We start from the raw sequence: 16262 nt of genomic DNA, 5'->3' as shown, positions 1-16262 counted from the left end.
AAACTACAGCAAAGCACCACAGGGTCAGGATGACCTCCAGGTCCACGTTGCGCAGGATCTCCTCAAAGTCTCTGCTCACCTCCATAGGGAGGGGTGGTCCAGTGGGGGCTGTGGCCAGGGCAGGCTCCCCCTTTCCCAGCTTAGGCAGAACTATGTGGCTTCCCACCAGACCCCTAGAGACATAGTAGCCTCCCAGAGAAATCAAAGCTGCCAGCCCTTGCCTCCTCCTCCAGTCTTTGCTGCTCACTAGGAGGGCCCACGGACCCCGCTTTCCCTGCAGCCACATGAATGCAAGGGGCTCACAGCTGGGTTTACTGCAAGAATGGATCTGGGGTCCCAGAACTGATCTGCTGTAACCATGGTGACCCTCCTGGACCCTTAGCCTCCTGCAGGGTTCTCGCTCAGAGGCAGGGTTCCCAGGGCAGCATCTCCCCTGCCCAGCACACAGGTGCCACGGGCCTTACTGCTCTCCAGCTTCTAAGAGCCCTTGGGCTGCAAACACAGACAGGCTGCTGTGTCAGCTGTCCTTGTTTAATGCTCTGGACCAATTTAGACACTCCGAGACCCCGTCATGAAGGTAATGCTGCAGCAGCTTGGGTCTTGGGATCCCTGGGAGGTCAGGCAGTGTGTTGGTGACTGGTCCCATGTTGTTGCTGCCACAGTGGCCACCCCGGGATGGCTGGCAGAAGTTCTGCTGGTAGGTGGTGCTGGTACGGGGAGGCTCGATCTGCACAAAGTGGATAAGGCGCTGGGGGAGGTCACTGAGGCCGGGGCCTGACCGGAAATTGGCCTGGTAGGAGGATTCAAGGGGCCGCTGCTTGCCCAACTCCAGCTCATGGGGTGCCCAGCGCAGGAAGGTGTGCTGCTGCCGTAGGTGCTCCAGGTCTTTCCGCCTTCCGATTCCCTGCAGCAGGCAGTAGGGGCCCTCCTCAACGGTGTGGGCCCTTGGCCCACAGTCCTGGCACCAAGCACACCTCGGCCCCTCCTCAACCCAGGCCTACTTGGTGATTCCTGGCTCCCCTGGCCTGTACCCCAGCCTCTTTGGCCTGCCTCCCCAGCCATGCCTTCCATTCCAGGATGAAACCTCCAGAAAGTCAGTGGCCCCTAGGATATTTGCGCATTGTCAGGCAAGCTAGTGGATGAAACCAAAGCAGAGGTACCTTCGTTTGGGGAATGGGCTGTTCCCCAGACAAGAGAGGTTGTCAGGAGCCCTCCCTCCCCTCAGTGTCTTATCCCCTCTACCCTACCTCAACTTCAACCTAGGCTGGGGCCCTGCCCGCTCTCCTTCCTTTGTCCAGTACTCACTTTGTCGAAAGAAGTACGGTTGTCGTGCTTGGAGAACAAGTGTTGCTGTGCTGGCTCCTTTAAAGACAGTGAGAAAGAAGGTGAATGGGGAAAAGTGATGCTCACCTGCCCTTAAGATGTTACCTCAGGACCCATAATGGAGGGAGCTGCCAGGAGCCACTACCCCTAAGCTACTAAACTTGCCACAATCCTGAAAGGGCAGTTAGAAATTAAAGCAATGCCTCACTCCTAGGACATCTTGTGCTGGTATTTGCCTCCAAAGCCGAAGTCTCTAGGGCTGCTGATCGAGGAAGGGGCTGAGGCATCTTCTAAGGCATCCTGCCACCAGAAAGGCAGTGGTTCAAGTTTCCTGTCAGGCCCTTTAACTCTTAGATTGCCCAGGACCAGGTTTCAATTCTCTCGTCCCCTCTGTCCACACTTAATCTTTCATCAGTAACCCAAGTTCTTGGCCCTAAGTACCACCTGGAAACTGCCATTTGTCTTTCTAGCTTGAGCTCTTTCCTGAACTCCAGACTCAATAGCCAACAGGCTATTCCATATCCCCTTGTAAATGTCTTACAGGCATCTCCAAACACAGTGTTTTGACTGAGCTCTGGATCATTCCCCAACCCCACCCCTCCGCAGCCTTCCCCAGGTCAGGTCATGGTAGCTAGATCCTGCCAAACACCTTGGAGTCCCCTTGATGCTCTTCTTTCACACCCTATATCCAAAGGGTCAGGAAGTCCTGTTGATTATTCCTTCAGTATGTACCCAAGATTGAACTATTCCTCAGTATGTCCAGAGCTTTCCCTGATCCAAGAGGCACCTTCTTCTCTTGCTTGAATAGTTGCAAGAGCTTCCTACCTGGTGTCCCTGCTTCCAAGCTTTCCCCTCCAGTTTATTGTCCTCTTAGCAGGCAGAATAATTCTTCTGATACGTAGACCAGATCATCTCCCTTGTTTGCTGAAAATCCACAACAGTTCCTCATGTTTGTAAAAGCCAAAGTCATCATAGTGGTCCATGAGACCCACACAATATTGATCTCTCCATTACCTGCAACCGCCCTGGCATCCTTACTGCTCATGAAACACACCAGCTATTTCCACTTTGGGCCTTTGTACCACCTGTGCCTTCTGTCTGGGACTCTTCCTGTAGCTGGCCATAGGACTCCCTCTCACTTCCCTCTTGGGAGGACTTCTTCGAGCACTAACACCAGCAGTGTGTCACCCCAACTCTGCATTTTCCACTTTCTGGCATACTAGGTGACTACGTAGTATGATGTTGCCTAATGTTTCTGATGAGAATATAAGCTCCTTGTGGGCAAATGTTATTGTCTGTCTTGCTGCCATCTGTAACTTCAACACTGAGCCCGATGCTTGGGCAAATACATGTTTGCTGTTTAATTAATGAACAAGGTTTAGAAAGCCCCCAGGGCATTTGCTTTGGCCCAGTTGGAGCCAGAGAACCATGCCCTATCCCCAGGCAGAGAAGGACCACCCCCAGGCCCCCAGACCTCAATAGGAATCTGTCCTAAGACCATCCACCTTGCCTTTGTGCCTGGTCTCTGGCCCTGGAGTTCCCTGTCCCCAGCCATTCAGCTTCTCCTGCTGCAGACCTGAATGAAGTGTCTGATCTGATGAGTTCAGCTTGAATGGGTTGGGGTATGAGCAATGGCTGACAGCAGGTTCCTAGATAAAAGGCTGGAGCTAGCTCCATCCCAGATCCCTGAACCAGAATCTTCTGTGGTATGTGTCTTTAACAAGCTCCCTTATCAGGGGCACCTGGGTGGCTCAGATGGTTAAGCGTCTGCCTTCGGCTCAGGTCACGATCACAGGGTCCTGGGATCAAGTCCCACATCAGGCTCCTGGCTCAGTGAGGAGCCTGCTTCTCCCTCTGCCTCTCTCCCTGCTCATGCTTTCTCTCTCTCTCTCTGTATCTCTGTGCCTCAAATGAATAAATAAAATCTTTAAAAAACAAACAAACAAACAAAAAAACAAGCTCCCTTATCAGGACCTCCTGCCCTAGACAGCTGGTGTTGGTTTCCAAATAGAATGAAAGCTCCATGAAGGTGGGAAGCCAGGCAGCCTTACCTTTCATTCCTCATAAAGCAAACTGACACGACAGGGATTAAAAACCCAGGGCCCTTTTAGAAAAAAACAGGAAAAATCTTCAGTATTTAGAACTAGGCAAAGTGTTCTTTGACTTGATACCAAAAGCAAGAGCAATAAAGGAAAAAATTGATAAATTGGACGTCATCAAAAAATTTTTAAAGTTTTGCTCTGTGAAAATTTGTGTAAAGAAGATGAAAAGACAAGCTACAGACTTGGAGAAAATATTTGTAAACCAAATATCCAATAAAGGAATAATATCTAGAATATATAAAGAATTCTTACAACTCAACAGTAAAATAACAATCCAGTTAGAAAAAGGGCAAATGTCAGATGTCTATCGACAGATGAATGGATAAAGAAAATGTGGTATATATATATACAATGGAATATCACACAACTATTGAAAAATGAAATCTTGCCATTTGCAATGATGTGGATGGAACTAGAGGGTATTATGCTAAGCAAAATAAGTCAATCAGAGTAAGACAATTATATGATCTCACTGATATGTGGAATTTAAGAAACAAGGGAGAGGATCATAGGGGAAGAGAAGAAAAAATGAAACAAGACAAATCATAAGAGACTCTTAATCTTAGGAAACAAACCGAGGGTTGCTGGAGGGGAGGGGGGTAGCAGGATGGGGTAAGTGGGTGATGGACATTGGGGAGGGTATGTGTTGTAATGAGCACTGGGTATTATATAAGACTGATGAATCACAGACCTGTACCATTGAAACAAATAATACATTATATGTTAATTAATTGAATTTAAATTAAAAAAAAAAAAGAAAATGGGGCACCTGGGTGGCTCAGATGGTTAAGTGTCTGCCTTCGGCTCAGGTCATGATCCCAGGGTCCTGGGATCGAGTCCCACATCGGGCTCCCGGCTCGGCGGGGAGCCTGCTTCTCCCTCTGACCCTCTCCCCTCTCATGCTGTTTCTCTCTAGCTCTCTAAAAAATAAATAAAATCTTTAAAAAAAAAAAAGAAAAAGAAAATGGGCAAACAACAAGAAGCCATTTCACTGAAGAGGATATACAGATGGCAAATAACACATGAAAAAATGTTCACCATCATTAAACATTAGTGAAATACAAATTAAAATCACAATGAGATATCATGACGTATTTATCAGAATTGGCTAAAATAAAACAGAGACAATACCAAATGTTGTTGAGAATGCAGAAAAACGGGATCATTCATACATTGCTGGTGGGAATGTAAAATTGTACAGTCACTCTAGAAAACTTGGCAGTTTCTTTTAAAAACTAAACATACAACCACCATATAATCCAGCAATTGCACTCCTAGGCATTTAATCCAAAGAAATGAAAAGTTATGTTCACCCAAAAACCTGTACCAGCTTTATTTATAAGAACCAAAAACTGGAATCAGCCCAGATATTTTTAAAAGGTGAATGGTTACAAACTGTTTATACATGCCATAGAATACTACTCAGTAATGAAGAGGAATGAACCATGAACAACTTGGATGAATCTCTGGGAAATTATGCTGAGCAAGAAAAACCAATCTCCAAATATTGTGTGCCATATCATTCCATTTATATAAGATTATTGAAATGACAAAATTTTAGAAAGGGAGAAGAGGCTGGTGGTTGCCAGGGATTAGGGACAGAAGAAGGGTGGAGGAACAGGAGGCTGGTGGGTGTGATCATAAAAGGGCACCACTAGGGGTACTTGCCATGTTGGCCAGTATCTTAACTAAAGAGGTGATAAAAGTTTATAGATCTTAATATACACAAATGAGTATAAGTAAAGTAGGAAATCTGAGATAGGTGGGTTGCGTTAATGTCAATGTCCTGGTTGCAGTATTATACTATAGTTTTGCAAAATGTTATCATTGATAACATTGGGGAAAACTGGGAAAAGTATAGAAGGGATCTCTATTATTTCTCACAACAGGCTATGAATTTACAGTTATTTCAATAAGAATTTCAATTAAAAAAACCCTGGGAGTATGCAGCAAGTTCCAATTGACCCCCAAATTTCTTCTTCATCTCTATCCTTGGCTAAAGAATTGTACACAGCCCTAGAATGTGGATGCCTCTGTTGTTGGAGGCAGCTCTGACTCTGAAAACTCACTATATATGTATTTTTGCCTTTTGATTTTTTTATTACTCCAAAAAGCTTCATTAAGAAAAATTTAGCTTTCTGACTCTATGCTTGTGCCTTCAACACTTTCACAGTGTTTTTCTGCTCCTCAGTAAGGAAAGCACACTTGATCCGGTCATAGACACACTTAGTATATAGGGAACCACTACAGGCCCTGCTGACGTGTTGTTTGTTTGTTTGTTCTAGACAACCTCATAAGAACTTTAGGTCTTACAACACAAACTTCTTGAAGTCAGCCTGGTCACATGCCCTTTGTGGACTGTGGTGCTTTCCCAACTTTGTTGGTATGAAGGTACACAATTCTATTACCAAGGGTTCAGGACAGCCTAGTTTTGTTAGAAGCTGTATTGCAGGACAGCCTATGATGGTATGTCAGATTCCGGATCATTCTGAATGCCTCTAGACACCATCCCCGGAAGAGTGAAACTCACTATTCTAACGGTGGCAGGATAATCTATTGACTTCCATTGACTCAAGTTTTGTTCTCACAATAGTGGGACCCTGGTAAGAAGTGCAGTCATTTCCTTCCACCCAGGCAGTTCTGAGTATTCTTATCCCTGGAGAGGATTTCACCTGCATCTTTGTTTCTAGGGATCCTTTTCCATCGAGGTAGTAAAACCCATGATCTCTGAGCAGGTGGGCTTGGGCTGGGTTCCAGCTGAAGAAACCTTGGAGGAAAGGTAGATTTCCTGGGAGGGGGCAGTAGTTGCATGTGGGAGGGCTAAGGGCCCTGGTGGAGGCTGGGCATTCTGCAGTCAGTAGGATGCTGAGTAAGGAGCCCCTGTGACAGACTGAGGCATGGCAGGGGTAGGACAAGGAGGAATACAACAATCATGGCACCACCAGTGAAGGACTTACTCCAAACCATGAGTCCCTGGGACTCTTGTCTAACCTTAAGAACAAACAGGACCAGTATTACATGTCCCAGGAGTCAAGCAGGTGATGGCTAGAAATAAGTTAATCTGGTCTAGAAGAGAAAAAGAAAAAAAAGAAAAGAGAATTTTCTTGCATCTGAATGACACAGACAAAATTCTACCTGCCCCAAACTAAAGAAAAGTGGTGTCACATCTTGAAAAGTTTTTCAACAATAATAGCTGCAAGCAGTTGGTTGAAACCTGGTATCTCTTAGCTAATAGGAAAATAAAATGTGCACCTTCCCCAAACAGTCCCACTAATTAAAAGAGATTTAGACATAGAATGAGCCACCAGACTTGGCATTTATACAATCTGAGCCCAAGACACATAGATCATGCTGTTTGGGGATGCTGGTATTGCTAGTAAATGCTTTGTGTAGCAAGTCTTCAGTTAAAACATGTCCCAAAACATGTTCCCTACTTCTGTTTCTGGGGGACAGATTGAGAGGATGTTCCAGTCTTTAGGATGACAGCTGCCCCTGGGCTCCTACAAACACCCAGCAGAAAGTCCCCAGTTTGCCTCTGTCCCTGCACTACCGAGGTCCCATTATTCTCAAGGGGGAGGTGGCTCCAGATAAGCGGTCTGGAGCTGCATTTGGGCCTGGCTCTTTTAGTAGGCAGTGCCAGGCAGCCCTTCCAACTGAGAATGCTAAGGAAATTCAGGCTCCATAGCATGGCAGCCTCCAAGACCCTGTTCTTGGCCTGGGAAAGCAAGTCATGGAGAATTCAGATGGCAGGTCAGGTAGGATCTGGCTAGAGGCTTGGAAGCAAGAAGCTGCAGTGGGCAGAGCATGTTCCAGACACTCCTCCAGGTCCCTTTCCATGTTCTCCACCCTGCTGTTGCCCAGGGGGCTGATCTGAGTGCATTTCTCACCAGCCTGCTTTCCTTCTGGCCACTGAAAAGCCCTGGGAAGAGATGGAGGGAAGGAAGGAGAGGTCTCTTCTCTTAACTCCCTCCCAGACTAGCCCCCACCTGTCTGTCTCTCCACCCAAGATCACCACTCCTCTCAGAGTAGTTCTCTCCACACCACCCTCCCCTTCTGGGTTCTATGAGCCATACTTTCCCCTGTCCCTTTGGGTCCAATGGTACTGACCACTTGGTTATTACCAACCTGTGATACCACCTTTACCTGAGGCCTTCACATCTACTCCTTTGCATGTACACTCTGTTGAGTTCTCCTACTTTGAGTGAGCTTTTTACTGTTGGGACCCCAGCTGATGATCAGTGCCCCCTCCTTGTTTCCAGGCCTAGAAGCAGTAGAGGGTCTGGGCCTTGCATCTCTCTCTCTCCTGTTCTCTGGAAGCCTTTTCCAGCCACTTCTGCCATCACTCCCTTCCAGTTCTCCTTGGCTACGCATGTGAGTGGGTACCCAGCCACTTTATATGCTGCTTCCCTCACCAGAGGAGGCCTCCTGGGCCCCTGAACTACAAGGCTGACTGTGGATTAGACCATGGGCTTTCATGACATCAAGGAATTTGAGCTTGAGAGCAGTTGTTGGCAAAACTCAAGGCTTACTTTCTGGGTTCTGGAGGGTCTCTCCCCATGACCACCTACTCAAACTGGGCCCTGACCCTCCCTCCGCCGAGAAGGAACATTGAGCAAGACTGTCCAGCTTGGTACTAGCTCTTCTCCACCCTTTCTATAGGTGGAGATAAGGAAATATGCTATTTTAGGGAAGAGTGGCCAGGCCTCATGAATGTTCTGGGGATAAGCTGGCCTCAGGTCTCAGTCCAGCAGGGATAGGTCTGGGGATGATGCTTTTGGGGTCTGAGAGAAACAGAAACTGGCCCAGCCACCCCAGCTGCCCCCAGAGCTGCCTTGTACCTGACATCGCTGCAGGAATACTGCTGGAGGCTGGGGCTTGGCTGCAAGGCGGTATTCTTGAGCATTTTCACTCTTGAATTGGCCTCTGTAGTGCCCATAGAAGCCAGTGTTGTGCTATAATAAGGCAGGCATGAGGGTGAATCTCTCCCAAACACTTATCCTGAGTCTCAGACCTCAGGGTCCCCAGACCAGAAGCCTCTCCTGGGAGCTACTGACAGAATAAAAAGAATCTGAGGAGAGGGACACCCATCTGCCATCCATCATTAGAACAGTCGGCCTCGGGACGCCTGGGTGGCTCAGTCAGTTAAGCATCTGCCTTCGACTCGGGTCATGATCCCAGGGTCCTGGGATCGAGTCCTGCGTCAGGCTCCTTACTCAGCAGGGAGCCTGCTTCTCCCTCTGCCTGCTGCTCCCCCTGCTTGTGCGCTCTCTCTCTGACAAATAAAATCTTAAAAAAAAAAAAAGAACAGTTGGCCTCAGCTGTGCTGGCCCACCTGGGAGGGCTATGTGTGTGTAGGGAAAGGGCACCTTTTTTTTTCCTTTCCCTTTTTTCCTTTCTTCCATCCTTCCCTTCGTTCTTTCATAAGATCCTAGTATAAGCCAGGGAGGCGATGGTGAAAGGACAGAAATATCCTGGTCCTTGCAAACCTTCCTTCTGGTGAGGGAGTCAGACACAGCAAATAGGGTCAGGGAAGAAATAACCTGATGACTAGATCCAGAGTGACAGGGAACGGGGATAGCCCCTCCTGACAATGAAGGTGGGACCTGAACATGAGGAGTCAGCCGTGTGAGGAACAGGAGAAGAGCATTCTATGTGATGGGAACTGAAAGAGCAAAGGTTCCAAGGCCAGAAAGAGAGAAATGTGCTGGAAGGATGAAATAGAACAAAAATCCTCATGACTAAAGGATTTTGAGCAAACTAGTCAGGTAAGGTCAGAGAAGGGCAGGGCTCACACTAGTTTAAGAATATGGATTCTCGGGGCACCTGGGTGGCTCAGTCGGTTAAGCGTCTGCCTTAGGCTCAGGTCATGATCCCAGGGTCCTGGGATCAAGCCCCACATCAGACTCCCTGCTCAATGGGAAGCCTGCTTCTCCCTCTCCCTCTGCCATCCACTTCCCCGGCTTGTACTCTCTTTCTGTCAAATAAATAAATAAAATCTTTAAAAAAAAAAAAAAAGAATATGGATTCTCTTCAAAGAGCAAAGGGAGACTTTTCAGCAGGGGAAGGGACCAGACAGTTTTTGAGTTGGGGTAGTTCAGAGCACTGAGCAGAGTTTTGAGAACAGGGCCACTGACTGGTGATATGAGCCCTCCCTGGGGCTTGAATGGATCCATCTTGGCATCTATTGACAAAGTCACGAGCACCTATTTGCCACAAACCCTGCTATTCTGGGGCAAGAAGGGCGCCCTCTGAAACTGGAGCACCTAAGGAAGGGATAAGCTTTTCAAAAGAAGTACTTTACCAACAGTGATAGCTTCTGGAGAGCATTTCAGAGACAAGGACTGGCAAAAGACATAAATGAGCATTTATCAGAGGTCTAAGAAGGAGCTATTCTGTGTTGATATCATTACGTGGATGCCCTGTGGACAACAACCATGTCTAGCCAGGGAACTCCTAGAGCCCAACTCTTTGTCCTGAGAACTCCCTGGAAAGGATGGGTGTGTCTGGTCCTCCATGATCATAGCCTTGAGCAGAAACAAGCTGACCCAAGTTTGGCCTCTGGCCATCACAGCAGGTTCCTGTACAGGACTGAAAAGCCCTTTATCTTTTCATCCCACTGAGGATTTGGGTTGCCCAACTTGTCTGTCCATCTTTCTATTATCTGTTGAACTTGCTCTCTGTTCAGTTTAGTTCAATATTATTTACTGGGCCGCCTTTACTGCATCCCAGGCATTGGACTGGGCATGGGATATACAGTGGAAAACAGTCTTTGCCCTCAAGATGTTCCCAGTATAGAGAGCAGTCAAACTCCAGAAGTCTGGGGGGACCAAGCAAAGAACTGGGAATAAATGGGGTGGCTAGAAGATTAGGAGGTTCAGCTGGTTAGCATGAGACCAGGACATATGGGAAAGGACATGGCATCAGAAAGACTAGGTAGGTTCCAGGGGTAACCTTAGAATGGCAGGGAAGTTCAGGGTCCTCCACCAGCCTGGATGCTGGATGAAATCCTTCTTGCTAAATTTACTCTCATGATTCATTCAAGTTTCAGGTACTACCCCAGGGCCAGGAGCCAAGATTAATTGTAAAGTGCACTCTTACCCAGGAGCCTACTAAAGCACTTTGCATCTTTCCAGGAAGGAAGTAGAAAAGGCAAACTTTCCTTTTGTCTTTTTGAGGCTATGTCTGAGGAAAGAGAATCTCAGCTTCTTGTTGCTTAGTGACAAAGGGAGGTTGTGACTGCACAATGCTGCTGAGATTGTTGAGACAGTGCCCAGCCAGCTACCCCTTTGTGCTTCCTGCTTGTTTTCACTTCTTTATGAGAGAAATCTGCCCCTCAGCATTAACAGCCTAGAAAGAGTCCTTACATATAGAAACAGCCTAGATAGAGTTCATGCATATAGAAACATATACTCCACAGTAGAGTGTGATGAACTCATAGTCAATGAAATATCAAAGAACATTTTAAAGGTGAATCCTGCATTTTAATATTGTGTAACCATATTTCCAGGAACATAAATTTAGAAAACATTCCACAGAGTCAAAAGAAATGTTAAAAGGCTGATGGTTCTTCGGATAAAATTGCTGCTTCAGAATAAGGTTCTGCCAACTTTTCTTTTAGGAGTCTGTGGCACCTGAGAACACTGGGCAGGTGACTATTACCAGGGACCCAGTAAAGAAAGAGAGCATAACAGAGGAGCAAGAGAAGGAGCGTGAAAATATTTGACATTGTGGTTCCATTCCAAGCTACCCTTCTGCAGATTATTGTCTTTCTCTCTCATTTGTAACACAGGGACATGAACAGTTCACCCCTTTCACTAACCAAAAGGAGCTGGCAATCAGCCTCTAAAAATAGAGTTTTTTAAGTTTAACAGCAGAAAACATTCAGACCCTGCTGGTGTCACTGATATAACCCTACTAGCCAGAAAACCCACCCTACTATAGTTAACCCTGAAGACCCACTCTCACATGTATTCACAGGTACAAAAAGTTTCATTGCAGCATCTGCATAGGGGAAAAACTGTAAGCAGCTGAATGTTTTACCAATAGGGCAATAAGAAAGATACTTTAATCTACAAATATATATCTTAAAAATGGTGAGTCGAAAAGTCAAATTGTAGAAAAATGCACAAAGTATACCATTTATAAAACGATATAATCATGCAAAACAATGCTATATATTATTTATGGATGCAAACATATGAACTAAAAGTATAAAACATACATAGAAATGATAAACATCAAATTCAGGATAGAAGTCACCTGGGGAATGTATCAGGGAAGGCAGAGTGGAGCTTCAACTCTATCTGTAATGTTTTTATTTTTCAAAGCTTTATTTAGGTGTAACTAACACAATAAACTGCACATATTACGTGTACAATTTGACACATTTTGACCTATGTATACATGTATGAAACATAGCCACAATCAAGGTAGTAAACGTATCCATCAACCCCAAATTTCCTTCTGCCCATTGGTAATCCTCCTCTATGGCACTCACTGGTTTCAAGCAATCGCTGGTTGACTGTTGCCATAGATTACTTTGCATTTTCTAGACTTTTATATAAGTAGAATCATTCAATATGTATTCTTTGTGTCTGACTTCTTCCATGCAGCATAATTATCTTGTGTTTTATCCATGTCATGGTGCCTATCAATCATTCATTCCTTTTTATGGCTTAGTAGTTTTTCATTGTATGGATGTGCAAAACTCTGCATAGATATACATATATGTATATGTATATATTTTTAATAGAATTTTTAGAGCAACTTTAGGTTCACAGCAAACTTGAGTGGAAGGTACAGAGATTTCTCATATACCTCCTGCCCCACATGTGTATAACCTCTCCTATTACCAATATCCCCCAACAGAATAGCACATTTTTTATAAATTGCTGAACCTAAAGTGACAGATAATTATCCCCCAAAGTCCATAGTTTACTTTAGAGTTCACTCTTGCAGTTGTATATTCTATGGGTTTGGACAAATGTATACTGCAGTTACATGTATGCACCATTAAACTATCATACAGAATAGTTTGACTGCCTTAAAAATCCTCTGTGCTCCACCTATACATCCCTCCCTCCCCCAATCCATGGCAACCACTGATCTTTTTACTATCTCCATAATTTTGCCTTTTCCACAAGGTCATATTGGAATCCTACAGTATATAGCCTTTGCAGATTGGCTCCTTTCACTTAGTAAAATATATTGAAGTTTCCTCTATGTCTTTTCCTAGCTAGATAGCTCAGTTCTTTTTAGTGCTTAAGATTCCATTGTCTGGATTACCACAGCTTATTTATTCATTCACTTACTGAAAATGACTTCTTGGTTGCTTTTAAGATTTTGCAATTATGAAATAAAGCTGCTATAAATATCCATGTGCAGGTTTTTGCGTGGACATAAGTTTTCAAGTCCTTTGGGTAAATACCAAAGAGCATGACTGCTGGATCGTTTAATAAGAGTATGTTTAGCAGGGGACCTGGTTGGCTCAGTCGGTTAAGCGTCTGCCTTCGGCTCAGGTCATGATCCCAGGGTCCTGGGATCGAGTCCCGCATTACTCAGCAGGGGGCCTGCTTCTTCCTTTGTCTCCTGCTCCCCCTGGTTGTGCTTTCTCTCTCTCTCTCTCTCTGACAAATAAATTAATAAAATCTTTAAAAAAAAAAGAGTATGTTTAGTTTTCTAAGAAACTGCCAAACCATCTTCCAAGGTGGCTGTACCATTTAGCATTCCCATTAGCGATGAATGAGAGTTCCTATTGCTCCACATCTTCACCTGCATATGTGTTATCGGTGTTCTGGATTTTGGCCATTCTGATAGGTGTGTAGTGGTAGCTCATTGTTGTGTTGTTTGAATTTTCATTTCCCTAATAACTTACAATGTTGAGCATCTTTTCATATGCTTATTTGCTATCTGAAGATATTTTTTGATGCAATGTGTTAAACTCTGTGTTGGCTTATTTATTTATTTATAGAAATGTGGGGAGAGGGGCAGAGGGAGAGAGAATCTTAGACAGGTTCCATGTCCACTGCAGAGCTCGACACAGGGCTTGATCTTACAACCCTGAGAACATGACCCAAGCCAAAATCAAGAGTAGGTCACTTAGCCAGCTGAGCCACCCAGGCGCTCCTGGCCCATTTTTAAATCAGGTGGTATTCTTATTGTTGAGCTCTAAGGGTTCTTTATATATTTTGTTTCTTTATCAGATGTCTTGAATCCACACACTAATCAGGTTTTTGTCCCCACTACACCACAGTCAAGATCACCAATAATTCTCACTCTTCTTTTTCCTGACCGATCAGCAGCATTTGACATTGATAAAGCAGGCAGTTAGTTAGACTTGAGCTGGAGGCAAAGGTTGTGATAAATAGGTGACACATTAGAAGCCTGAGGGCACAACCTCCTAACTTTGTGGCTTTTAACCTCCTGGTCTTACTGCTTTCAAAACCCAGGGGCTGACAGAGCAACAGCCTCAGATGCAGAACATGCGCTCTCCTCTTCAACCTCTGCCCCAGGGTGACCCCCTAGGTTCATTATATTTGCATTGTGGTTTTGAGCCCCCATGGGACAAGATGGTCATGACAGTTGCAGCAAGAACCTTGTAGGGCCCAAAACTCTCTCTCCTAACCAGGAGGAGGGGTCCCTTAGATGATTGGAAACAACCTCAGTCGGAGACCTCCTTACCGTGACCCATAAACTTTGCAAACATAAAAAGACACCCCTAACCCCGGTACAGTTCCCATCTCTGGGCCTACCCACTCTCCCATCTTAAACTTGATAAACTGCTTTGTGCTTGCTACTTTCTTTCTGGCTGCCTTTATTCAAGTGGGGAGGCTCATGTAAGTCTTTTGTGGGGAATCCAAGAACTGAGACCTCCATTCACACCTCCATTCTCCCACCAGTAACAACATAGCTGGTCTCCTCCTCTTCTTTAAAGGTGGTCCAGGAGGCTTCCACAGCACCTCACTCTCTTGGGTGTCCCTCCTCTGTCCCTGACCACACCTGCTTGGGGTCCTTTGCTGCTTTTTCCTTATCTAGGCCTCTAAAGTTGTGTGTCCTGGGGCTCAATACAATCTGTTTTTCTATCCGTATTCTTTCTTTTTTTTTTTTTTTAAGATTTTATTTATTTATTTGAGACAGAGAGAATGAGATACAGAGAGCATGAGAGGGAGGAGGGTCAGAGGGAGAAGCAGACTCCCCGCTGAGCAGGGAGCCCGATGGCGGGACTCGATCCCGGGACTCCAGGATCATGACCTGAGCCGAAGGCAGTCGCTTAACCAACTGAGCCACCCAGGCGCCCTCTATCCGTATTCTTTCATTGGTGATTTGTTTCATGGCTTTAAAAGCCATCTATAACTATCAGAGGCAGAGTTACACAGACCCCTCCTCCCTACAACCCTTTGCCCCTGCCCACCCTGCCCTCATTTTGTCTCAGTATCTAGCAGGCCAGGTTCCCTGGACTATTTTTTGCCTTCTTCTCCCCACCAGGCTGCCAGTTCTGTGTCCCCTTTTGACCACAGCGCCTCTCCTTCCAGCGGCTCTCCCTACCCAGCTCTTGTTAGGACCTCTTGGGCCCCAGCCCGGCCCTAGCCCCTGGGCACTCAGTCCACTCCACATACGGCAGGGTGGGTCAGGTAACTCCTGAGCGGGTCTGCATTGGTGAGGGGATGCTGCGTGGGGTGTGGGTGGCAGCAGGGGTGTGACTGTGGAGGTGCGCGGGTACATCTTGAGAGGTACACGTGGGCTTGGCCAATGCACCTGCTGGTAAAAAAAAAAACAAAAAACCGTTAGTACCGTTAAAACCTTTAAAACCGTTAGAACCGTTAGAGCCGTTAGTCTTGAGCCGCAGAGGGGGCGGGCCCAGGGGCGGGGCTTAACCCTCATTGGTGAGATCGGGCCGGGGGCGGGATCACGCATGCTCAGGCAACTTCGGCGGGACTGTCCTTGAGGCGAGATCAGAGACGCCCCAGGTGGGGCGCGCGCCGGCCCTCAGAGGTTGAGGCGGGAGGGGTTTGGTCAGAGACGGCAGGGAGGGGAGGGTGGGGTGCAGGTGGGGGGATGGGGAGCCATATGGGGCTTTACGTATAAGTTCGGGATTTCCGGGGACCTTGAGGAATTTCTTAGGACGCTGGCTTGTCCCCTTGATCCTTGTCCGGGAGTTCTAGCCATTCATTCTTTCTCTGTGACGAAAGACCACTCTGGGTCTTCAGGGAGACTTTACCTTCTGTGCTTATCCTTGGAGAGCTGTTTACGTCAGATTCGCGGGGTTCCACAGCTTCTCACCCCGAGTCGGGGATTAGGAGACGCAAGGAAGAGAATTGGCTCGGAAAGTCAGGGTGAACAGGAATCCAGGGAAACCGACTGGGATTTACCTTTATTATTATGCAGTATCCCTTGGAAGCCTCTGGAAGGGACATTGAAATGATTTAGTCTAGGAGTCCAGAACATGTCTCCTGGTTGAAAAGTGATGAAGATGAGGGGATGGCTGCCTGAGGTTGAGGCGGGCCTCCTGAAGGCCCGTGGGGCCACAAAGTCTGAGGGACCGAACTGTTTTTTTCTGCGACGGAGTGGAGGAGCCAGAGGGGCACGTAGAGGACCTCACACTGTGGCTTCAGGATTCTCAGTGTCGAAGACGGGGTCAGATGGGGGTGAAGGGTGCTCTATGAGACCCGTAGGGTATTCTCTTCAGCCCACTTGTTCCTCCCCTACCTACCTACCACCTTGCCAGGGCCCTTCCTATGGAGACAGTCGCATTCCTTGCATGCACTTAAACCTTTCCTCTGGCTTTCTTTTTTTAGATTTATTTATTTGGCGGGGGGGGGGGGGGGGGGGGGGGGGGGG

General features: G+C 46.5%; 1 protein-coding gene across 1 annotated transcript; it reads right to left on the bottom strand.

The window, feature by feature from the left end:
* Positions 1-517: 517 nt before the first annotated feature.
* C1H3orf84 (chromosome 1 C3orf84 homolog) lies at positions 518-10550 on the bottom strand. Its single transcript, XM_021687029.1, has 4 exons — positions 10524-10550; positions 8264-8377; positions 1306-1362; positions 518-925 (listed from the first exon to the last, which is right to left on the bottom strand). The coding sequence occupies exons 1-4, from the start codon at positions 10548-10550 to the stop codon at positions 518-520; spliced, it is 606 nt and encodes a 201-aa protein (XP_021542704.1).
* Positions 10551-16262: the final 5712 nt, after the last annotated feature.

This window comes from Neomonachus schauinslandi, chromosome 1 (assembly GCF_002201575.2).
Source record: "Neomonachus schauinslandi chromosome 1, ASM220157v2, whole genome shotgun sequence".
In the NCBI taxonomy this organism is placed as follows: domain Eukaryota; kingdom Metazoa; phylum Chordata; class Mammalia; order Carnivora; family Phocidae; genus Neomonachus; species Neomonachus schauinslandi.
Note: the sequence above shows the minus strand (reverse complement) of the source record. Positions and strands in the feature narration are given on the sequence as shown.

Bases quoted from the DNA above. Each gene is read 5' to 3' on its own strand.
- C1H3orf84 (XM_021687029.1), bottom strand. From the start codon at position 10,550: ATGCAAAGTGCTTTAGTAGGCTCCTGG. The intron at 8,378-10,523 runs GTAAGAGTGCAC...GCCTTATTATAG, and splicing joins GTGCTTTAGTAGGCTCCTGG to CACAACACTGGCTTCTATGG. The intron at 926-1,305 runs GTGAGTACTGGA...ACCGTTGAGGAG, and splicing joins ACCGTACTTCTTTCGACAAA to GGCCCCTACTGCCTGCTGCA.